The 10,984-nt window shown below is 36.1% G+C and overlaps 1 protein-coding gene across 1 annotated transcript in view; it reads left to right on the top strand.

The window, feature by feature from the left end:
- Positions 1 to 458: 458 nt before the first annotated feature.
- LOC122327000 (cadherin-7-like) overlaps positions 459 to 10,984 on the top strand; it is a 17,447-nt gene continuing 6,921 nt past the window's right edge. Inside the window, exons 1-3 of the mRNA XM_043222218.1 lie at positions 459 to 644; positions 3,095 to 3,212; positions 4,377 to 4,628. Of these exons, the coding sequence (XP_043078153.1) occupies positions 459 to 644; positions 3,095 to 3,212; positions 4,377 to 4,628 (556 nt within the window). The remainder of the gene's footprint in view (positions 645 to 3,094; positions 3,213 to 4,376; positions 4,629 to 10,984) is intronic.

The raw sequence follows: 10,984 nt of genomic DNA, 5'->3' as shown, positions 1-10,984 counted from the left end.
ATAATAATAATATTTAATGACTATATATAGTGATAGTGTGTATAGAAAACAAGAAAATTGAAGTTCTTCATTTAATCCCTTGGGATACACACAGTCCATATGATAAATCTACTTGGCTTTACATTGCAACAGTCTCTTGTTGGAATCACCACTTCTTCTTCTTCTGTATACCTGGAAATTTCACTAAGCCTGGCCGCAGAACCTGATTTTGCTGAGTTCAACGTGTTTCTGAATCAACATCTTTGTTAATTAATTAGTTAATCAATTAACTTTGATTAACCAATCAGATTTGAAGAACCATTTTATAGTTTTTGTGAAGTTTAGGTTTACAATCTGTGTTTGTTGCTTGTACACCAGTGTCATTCATCATTTCTTCTGATTTTAGCCAATACTAATTTTTATTGTATTGTTAGTTTTAGGTGTAGAGATATGGTCAAAAAATTATTTTTGGGATTAAAATGTTGCATACAGGCAACGCCTCGACCAGGCCTGTACCATACAGTCTATTCCCAGGGGAGCTGGAGGAGTTATACATTGACCAGAGGGACATTGTGAATTTTAGCGAAGAGGTCCACCTTTCTATATTTGCTTCACCACTTCGGGGTGAAGCATCTATTCCCTGGGCCTCGGCCCCTGTCTCGACAGTACGTCTGCTCCCACATTCAGATGCTCAGGAATGTAAAGTGTTCTCAATGAGAGGGACAACAGGAGGATCTTGTGTGCCAGCTTGTACAAAGGCAGTGAATGCAGACACCCTCAGAAGGCGGAAGAGCATGCTGCTCTTGCATTGAAGATTTGGTTCCCAGAAAAATAGGGGGGTTTTGGTTCCCAGAAAAACCTCAGAAGTCACTAACCTACTAGAAAAGTTATTTCAGACAATATTATAAGTTAACCAAGATTAATGTTTATTTTGCCAGGCAAGAATAGTTTCCAAATTGGTATAATTTATAGACATTTGCACAACTGATCAGCAGTACAAAAATAACACAAAACAAAAAACAAACTTAAAAAGGTCAGTATACCTGGTCTTTAAAAAGTACATAGTGTAGTGTATGAGGACACACACCACACTACGGGCCGATCTGGCTACAGAATCACTCCTTGTTGTGTTTTGTCACTTTCCTTATATACTCGGACCAGGCAAAGAGATCCTGTATAAACCTGTAGCTGTATAAACCTTTTGGTGTTTAGGTTCCCGTGCTCCAGTGTCACACCTGGCTGGAACACGTTCAGAGACCCAAAAGGAGGACACACCTCCTTCTCAACAGGACACAGTTCTACCAAGTTCTTAATCTTCTTCATAATATAAGTGATTACTGTGAAATTGAGAACAATTTACCAATCGCACTGAGACCTTTCAAATGAGACCAAACATGAGAGTGAAGAACAATAGGTTCATAAGACACATGACATATAATGCCTTATTCCTAATGAACTTTAAACCAAGTCCTTTGGGCAGAAGGAGGGGACGCAGGAAGAGCAGAGGTGACGAGGGTGTCATAAACACAACGGGGGGAAGTGGTGTTGTTTACTCTCTTTTTGAAGTCCTTTTGTTCCTTTGAATATCCCTTCTCAGATTAGTCTTATTGCATTTACAGGTTTTGATTCACCTCCTTACAAGGGTTATGCACCAAGGGCTTTGTACCCTTTCTATGTGGTTTCAGACCCTGGTTTTTGACTTTAGGTCTCACTCTAGGCTTGTGTTGTCACAAGATGCTAATGACAGACACTTCCTCATGGGCTAGGGTGTAGTGTTAGATAACTGTTCAGCCCGAGGGATCTGGAGAGATCATCTTTTCATTTGGAGCATCAATTGCCTTGAAAGGATTGCTGTATTTTGGGCCCTGAAATACATCTTAATGTGACAAGGCAACACGTAATAAAAGGTTTTCCTTTCCATGTTAATCTAATGCTGTTCCCTTTATTAGTCCGCCAATATAGTTCAGTTGAAAGAGTCAATGGAAAGTCAGACACTGAATGAGCAGAAAGAGCATCATTAGAAAAAATAGCAAACTGGCAGCTTCAGAATCAGTAGTAATGGAAAGATGTATCTTGAACTCAATAACTAGCATTTATACACTTGATTAAACTTTTATAATAATAATTTGAAAAGAAATAAATGGCTGTACGATATTATGCTGTCCCCACATTAGACAAGTTGCTTGGAAAATGGATGGATGATTCAGCAGTGTGTGCCATCTTCTGGTGAGACACATGAATTCATTTTGAATGGCCCTACTAGTGCATTGTGGTGGCATTGACATTCATTCAATGTTAAAAGTGTCTAATGGGAGTTAAAATATCATTGTGCATGACCTTTATAGCAAAACTGAAATCAACTATAGTTAAGATATAGTTGATATTTTAAATATAACCTCATATTTCAAAAATAAAATAAATCAAACATATACATTTCAAATTGTGAACCAACAAGTATATTCCAAAACGATGGTGTCAGTCACTCAGTAAGTTTAATATTTATGAACTAGATAGTAAACTTTTGTTTGGATGGGAGTGCAGTGCACTAGTTCCCACTAGTTCATGTTTTTTTTCTATCCAGATTTTCAAACATTCTTGTAAGATTTCATCAACCTGTTTACATGTATATGTATTCATTTATCTGTTTATTTATTTTTGGCAGACTGAGTCTTTCCTGCCATTCAGAAGTCCTGCAATGATATATCCTATGATTTGTACAGCATTATCTAGATCAAATGCCAAGTTGGCTGAATCATTTATCCTATTTGTGGGAGAACAATGTCCTCATAAGTTAATTACACAGTATTGATTCTTGTCTCCGACATGAAGATTTAAATCTGCTTAAAAACATTCTCCTTCTGAGTTCAGCCTTAAGAATGCCCTGTCAAATAACCACTTACCCTCAGTTTGAATCATAAATGATTCCACAAAACCTAAAAAACCCCAAACTGACCTCCTGAAAATGATACTGTAATATGGCACAATATACTGTAAATTTCTTACTTTTTTTCTTTTCTCTGAAAACATTCTATTAACTAACATGAATCATTTAATCACTGAACCTTGAAAGACAAGTGTCAGCTGGATGTTTTTGTGTTCTTGTGGCTGGTGACAGGTCATTCAGACGGTCAGTGCTGTGGATAAAGACGAGCCTCTCAGCGGCCATCGTTTTTATTTCTCCCTCGCTTTCTCTGCTGCCAATAACAACAACTTCACCCTACGAGATAATAAAGGTGAACTAATAATAACCTAATAATTATATATAACTATTGAATTTTCGCATTGTTTTAAATGCTGACATTTTCATGGATGCTGCGGTAATATCAAACGGTTATTGCAACCTAGTTAGTTTGAGCAGATGAGCTGTTAGTTTTTTTTCTTAGCAATTCTGTTTGCTGCAAAAAAATAAGCTATTTATCCTTACTACAGCTTTACATTCACTGCATTTTTATTTAAACTTTGCTTATGAACAGATTGAAAATTAACCAAAAGTCCATTCTAAATGTTATATTTTTTCATCTATCCTAAATATTCATTTTAGGTTTTATAGTATAGATTTTCAATAATATATTTAGTCACTTTTTTCTGTGTAATTATAATCTTTGGTAAGACTTTATTTAGATAGTCCCTTTTGAACATTCTGTTGACAATAAGTAACTTTGCACGTGTGTCAACAAAGAAAGAATATTAATAGTTTGTCTGCGTTTGTCTTTTCTTGCGTTAGTCTCCCAACAGATAATCTACTGACTATAAGTAACTTTGCAAGAAAATTCTAACCCTAACCACTACTAATAAATATGAACACTTTAATGTTATTTATAGTCAACAGAATGTGTTAAAGGGACTATCAAAATAAAGTGAAACCCAATCTTTTCTATGGAGTGTGGACAAACAGAGCAAAACTGAAGTTGTTATTTAGTGAATCAATTCTATAATTTAGACAAATAGCCAAATCAGCTTGTTTGTTTTTATCTTCCTTATTCACTTCACAAAAGATATAATGTATGGGTGTTTTTTTAATATTTTTATAAAAGCACTTTGGAGCTTTACATCCCCAGTCCCCGGTTTTTATTTATTTATTTTACATTATTATTATAAAATATAGTCTAAATATTATAGATAATCAGTCTAATGAAGGTAAATGTCAAGATTAATGGTGCTAATGTTACTCAGTCTATTGAAGGCAAATATTGTAGATACATATTTTTGTTTTTTTTTATAATGCAAATCCTTTTTTTTCATATCTATCAATCCATCCATCTGTTCATTCAGGAATTTATTTAACTCAATCCTCTGGTGTCAGGTGATCAGTTTTCTTAATATCTGAATGCATTCTAACAGCTAGTTTCAATGTGCACTTTCTAAATCTTGACATTTGGCCTTTCTTCTAATTTCAGATAACACGGCATCAGTGCTGACGAAGCGTGCTGGTTTCCGGCGGCAGGAGCAGTCGCTGTACTTGTTACCGGTGTTGATTGTGGACAGTGGCAGTCCAGCCTTGAGCAGCACCAATACTCTTTCCGTACGAGTCTGTGACTGCGGTTCGAACGGTGTTCCTCCGGCATGTGGTGCCCTGGCTTTCTCTCTTCCCGTGGGTCTTAGCACTGGAGCTCTGCTCGCTATACTGGGCTGCATCATCACTCTTCTGGGTAAGACTGCGAAGGCACAACATCAAGCAGCTTAGAAACTGAATTATACAGAAAACGTGAGGACAGCTCTCCAAAACCTGATATATCTATTCGCCGCTGTTGAGTTGATGTTCACAAAGCATGCACACCTTCGTCTAATACCGTTTGTCTGCAGTTACTCACAGCTCTGTTGTTTTCTCCTGCTGTAGTTTCACTGCTTTCCTTCTGTGTACAAACAATCTCACACAGCTCGGATCGAAAGGAAAACATATCTCATCATTTTAAAAATATGTTATCAGTCCAAAGCTTCCATGCACCTAATAAAAAATCTTTGCCTATTACTATTTTTAATGTAAAATTTTGAGTAGGTTATTTCTTTATTTTCTAAAACATGTAATATTAGTCCGGTGCGAATCGAAATCTGTTGCTGCCTCAAAAGCTGGAGATTCAGAGCTTAGTGCATCTGTTACTGTCTCTCCCTCATGGGCCAGATACTCATAACCTTGCATCATCATTATATCTGTTATTGCCTTCTACCACTCAGGAAGAAAACTCATGCGAACATGATTGTAGATTAGAATTTAGCAGCTGGTGATGTGATTGACATACGGAATAATCGAATCACGTTAGTGTGACCGTATCAAAAATTACAAATATTATTCAGCTATTTTTTGTCTTTTGAAAGCTGCATTCAAAACACACTTGCCCCCTCACTTTAAATGTGCATGACTCTTCTGCAGTCTACTCTGTATACCTCATCCTGGATTGAGCAAGAAATAGTGAAGAGTGCACCAGGTAAATTCAACTGATTTAAAACTCTCACATTTTGTGGGCATTTCAATCTTTTTTTTAGCCTGCCAAAAATATTGTTTAGTTACAGTTTGTTTTCTGTGTTTCAGTTCTAGCTTCACTAATGATTTGTTGGGGAAGAAGGTCTTTAGCCTCACTACATTTTAACTATTTATACATGACAGAAGAAGAGACATAAGGCCAGAACATTTACCCATTTTTTTCTGTTATATATGTTTTTATATTATACAATTTTTTTAATTATTTTTTTATTTTTTCATATTTGTATATTATTGTCTCAAATAAAATTTTACATGTAAAAATGTATTATTTAGGATTTATTATTGCTGTTCTATAAGCAAACATCAATGTCTTGTATTTGATGCAAGCTGCAATCAGGACATGGGCTCTTTTGGGCTCTTTGAAGACCAGTCATGCTGCTGCATTTTGAACCATTTGTAGATGTTTGATTTATGCTTGCATAAAATCCAGCCAGAAAAGCATTGTAGTAGTCTAGTCTATAAATGACAAAGGTCTGGGCAAAACGTTGCGCAGCATGCTATGTTAGGAAGGGCCTGATCTTTCTGATGTTGTGTAATGCAAACCTACAAGATCAAGCAGTCTTCGCAATGTGCTCTTTGAAGATCAGCTGGTTGTCAAAGATTACACCAAGATTTCTGACTGAAGTTGAAGGGGCAATTGTAGATGAACTTAGCTGGATGGTGAAGTCGGGCTGTGGAGCTGGAGTGGCCTTCACCAGGTTGAGCTGCAGGTGATGATGTTTCATCCATGCCGAAATGTCTGACAGAAATGCCTGAAATCTGTGTAGCTACCATTGGATCATCTGGTTGAAAAGAGAGGTAGAGCTGTGTGTTGTGTGATAGTGTATTATGTGTAAACCAGGTTAAAGAAATGTGTCTTTAATCTATGTTTAAACCGACAGAGTGTGTCTGTCTCCCAAACAGTGTAGACTGTTCAAGAGTATGGTGCTAAATAAGAAAATGATCTGCAGCCGCTGTCGATTTTCATATTCTAGGTATTAATAAAATGTCCAGAGTTTTGAGAATGCAGTGTACATGCATTATAATGTGGTCAGAGCTCGCTCAAGTACAGAGGAGCTAAGCCATTCAGGGCTTTGTAAGTAATTAACAAGATTTAAGATCTATAGGATATTTGATAGGGAGTCAGTGCAGTGTTGATAGAACCAGCTTACATGATCATATTTGCTGGTTCTAGTAAGGAGCTGCTACATTTTTTTCTCTAAGAAGGAATATAATAGTGAGGATCCTATCTTTTCTAGTATCTTTGACAGAAAAGGCAGATTTAAGATCGATCCGTAATTAGCTAGATCTTTTGAGGTCAACTTGTGTTTTTTTTGTAATGAGAGGCATAATAACAGCCAATGTGAACATTTTGGGGGACTTATAGCTGACTGCTATACAATTAATACTAATTATTGGCCAAAGTTTTGAGAACGAAGCAAACGTGGATGGCTACAATGTGATGAGAGCTTGCTCAAGTACTGTTTTCACTGAGCATTGTTTCACTCTCCTGCTGGGAAAATGATGGATGGTGAATCATTAGGCATTTGGTTGGTGATTATTTTCAGCAGTTGTAATGTATGAAAATGGACATAAGTGAGATAATGGCATGAGTGAGATAACAAGGATTGTTTCTATAAAAAATCCACAAGAGGCTTTTTCAAATTTCTCATTGTCTAAAAAAATGCAATTATATAAATGTAATAAATAAAAAAGCATGCTGTTTGAATTTCTTTTGTGTAAATCCTGTATAAGTGATATGATATAAGTGATGAACAAACTGTTCTGGATTTACTTCCAATTAAGCTGCTTATTCTGGTTGATGTAGTGAATTGGGAGTTCAGGATCACAAAACTGAAACTGAAGTGAAATTTCAGGTACACATCCTTTCATCTGACTTAACACATGTCTGTATGAGTATAGTGCCTGAAAGATGCAACAGTGCAACTAAACTAAAAACTGGATTAACCTTTGTTTGTGTGACAGAACTGAAGGCTGATGAAACAGAAGAATTAAACATGTGAGAGAACTCAAGCTATTTTAGCCTGCTTATGTGTTGTTAAACTTAAGCTAACTGAGCACATGTAGGTGTGAGTATGGATGAACTTATATTTCTTTTTTACTTTTACTGCTAATCATCATTATGTGATCCTTGGTGTCTGTTTTCTCAGTGTGTAGAGAAATGTTAGTCAGAGTGTGTTTTCTCTCTAACATTAGATCTTCTGTATTACAAAAAAAATGAATGAAACAGTTTTTCTATACATTTTTTTTTTTTCATATTGCACATTTAAATACAATGCATTGCACAAAGTGCTGTACAAAATCAGCAGGGTTTAAAACACATTAACATACAAAAACTCACAATCAAGACATTAAAGACAATGACAATTGCTGGCTCAAATGCTAAAGAACATAAAGATAAAGAACCTAAAAACATGGAGTGTGTCTAATAAGGGGGAGAAGCCTATTCCAACTACAAAGACCCGATCACCTCTTCGCTTATACCTAGTCTTCGGTACAATTAAAGCAAGTTCACCAGATGATCTTAAAGCTTAAAATTAAACTTTTGAATAAAATTTGTAAAATGAACTCAAAATGAATCCTAGAATAGACTGGAAACTATCCCAGTGAAGACAGAATAGGAGAGATATGTCTCCACGAGTCCCTGTTAGAAACCTCACAGCCACATTCTGAACTAATTGTAATCTATTTAGGACAGATTGGCAGACACCCACATACAAAGAATTAAAATGATACAATATTGTTATTGAAATACAATAAGTCTCGTCATATTAAACGAATGTATGGCCTTCTCAATATCACAAAAAAAGAAGAGACTTAATCTTTCCCATATTTATCAAACAAAACCCCTAAGTTTTTAAAAACAGGTTATGACAAGTGGTCACCAAAATGTAAAAAGTCAGGAAGCGCAGGATCCCCAAACAAACTCTTTTACTCTCATTAAAGTGTAAAAGGTCTGATGACAACCAGGTCTCAACCTCAATTAAACAATTCATAAGAAGATCAACGACATTTCTATTATTATTCTTAAAGGGCATATAAATTTGTGTATTGTTAGCAAAAAAATGGAAAGCAAGTCCACGTTTATGAAAAATTTAACCTAGAGGTAAAATGGATAATAGAAAAAATACGATATGGCCAGGAATAGACCCATGAAGGACCCCGCATGTCAGTGGATACAGAGGATGAAAAAGTCTGACCAATGTCTGTCTAGAAGCATGTTATGATCAACAGTTTCATATACAGAATTATTACCTAGCAGTACCAGCACTAATATTTTGCCAAAATCTGAATTTAAAGTGAATGTCATTTATTATTTTAATGTGATGTGCTCTGAAACGAGTTTGAAAACTGTCCATTTGTGTTTAAGAAGTTGTTTAACTGATTAAAAACTACATTTTCAATAATCTTACCTATAAAAGGGAGATCTGGTATTGGTCTGTAGTTGCTCAATATGGTTTTATCAAGATTTCTCTTTTTCAGAAGGGGCTTAACAACTGCACTTTTCAGGGAGTTTGGAAAAGTTGAAGTTAGGAGAGGCTATTTCATTGAGAACTGTTGAACTGCAGCTTTAAGCCAAGTTTCATTTAAAAGCATAAAATCCAATTTGTTCGTGGTGATCACGTCATTGATTAAAAAGGATTTTTTCATTGATTGAATATATAAAAATGCTTACTTCATGACATTATTTTTTGCCCCCACAGCATATGTCAGCCATACGGCTTGAGAAGGCCTTGAAGTAACATGTGATAAAACAGAAATAGGGAAAGCTAGAGGCACACTAGGTTCTCGCTTGTTCTGTAAACATTTGTGAATGTTACTGCTATCATAGTGGGGACCCAACACACATCACTGAGAGCTGCTGTCAGTTGATTTTGGTTCACCTACACCAGATGGAGGGGAGTTTGGGACCTGGCACTGTGGGAGCAGTCAGAGAACTCTCGCAGGAGGAGGAGGGCGATCTGGGTTCACAGGTCTTGGTGATCATGGTGCCCGCCGTTTTTTAGTTGGTATCTGGGGTCTTACAGCAAAAGAGTGGGAGAGTTTGGTGCCAGCATACACCAGCTCCTCCATTTTCTTGAGAAGCTTAGAAGTGGAGATGCTGGAGAGAGGGATAGTGTCTGGTGAAATGGGTTCTGACTAGTATGTTGTCCTGGCTGTTTTCCAGAAAGTTGTCCTTGGGTGTTGAGTCTTGGAGCTGTTGCAGTCTGTCACAGTCTGTCTACTAATGAGTGAACTTCCAGTCTTTGAAGTGTGTGTTTGTAAAAAAAAAATGCTGTTTGAGCGCTGAGCTGATCTGCTGAAGTTAAAATATTAGAAAGAGTAGAAAAACTACATAAACAGGGAGCAAACTATGAACAGTCGTAAAGTAATAAAGAGTTTAGAGGAATAATAAAGGAAGTGTCTTTAAATCTGAGAGAGAGCATGACGAACAATAGTCATGGAATTTCACAATGCCTTACTACACTGAGTTTGCCTGATGTTGTCTATTTGAGTTAAAGATAAGAGTTTTTGGAGTAATTCCCTGGAAACTTCATACTGTGCGTGAGACCTAACTCTTCATGAAAGAATTACAGATTGTAGCTGGCTAAGACTACAATAAAGGACGGTTCCTAATGTGCCAGTTCATAACATCAGCTGAAGCTTCATGACACACAACAGGATGTGTCTGTTGTATTTTGATGCTTATTTTCTTTCGGTGTAGGTAGCTGGGTATCATGTTACTGAATGCTGTGAAGACAGCATAGATGTCGTTTGTGAAAATAAATCATGAACTAGTCGAATCTTGAATTTAATCAGAAATGGATCATAAACTAGTTGAAAATTTTAAATAAAAGTACTGGATGGATCTTCATTTGCTCTTTGAACTTTTGCTTTTCTGCCTTTAAACCAAAGGAAAGCTTAATCGCTAAATCTTTGAACAATGATTATATTTAAACTCGTATTTAAACTCTTTTGGATTGCATGATTGCAGTAAATTGAATTGAAGTGTTGAACATTTGAACTGTTAGAACTAAGTTGCACAGGTATTCAAAAGTGGTGGCTGTTTCTAGAATAGGTCAGATACTGCCCAGCTTGTATTTGAACTAAAGCGCTGTGTATTAAATGCAGGTGATGGTGATTAACTGCTAATCACAGAACTGGGCTGTACTGACAAGATGCACATGAGAATCAGCTCTAACTGTGATTGGTTCTGCTCAGATTTTGCTCGTCCCTAACAAGTTTAGTTAAGGTGCATCCTTCAACTTTTCTTTACAGTCTATGGTCAGAACTGAAATACAGATAATTTGAACTGTTTAAATTGAGTCATTGAACATTTCTGAACATTTGAACTCACTGAACTGAACATCACTAAACATTTGAATTGTCTAATTAAAATAATTGAATATTTTAACTGGTTAGCCTCAGCCACAGAGATACAAAACACAGCCAAAAAGAGGAAGTAATATCATGATAAAGAAATGTTACACTAAAAATACCTGTTAACCTTATAATTGCAAACAATTAGGCTACGTTAACTTATAT

This window comes from Puntigrus tetrazona, chromosome 2, assembly GCF_018831695.1.
Source record: "Puntigrus tetrazona isolate hp1 chromosome 2, ASM1883169v1, whole genome shotgun sequence".
NCBI lineage: Eukaryota > Metazoa > Chordata > Actinopteri > Cypriniformes > Cyprinidae > Puntigrus > Puntigrus tetrazona.
The sequence above is the reverse complement of the archived record's forward strand: the minus strand, read 5'-3'. Positions and strand labels throughout refer to the sequence as shown.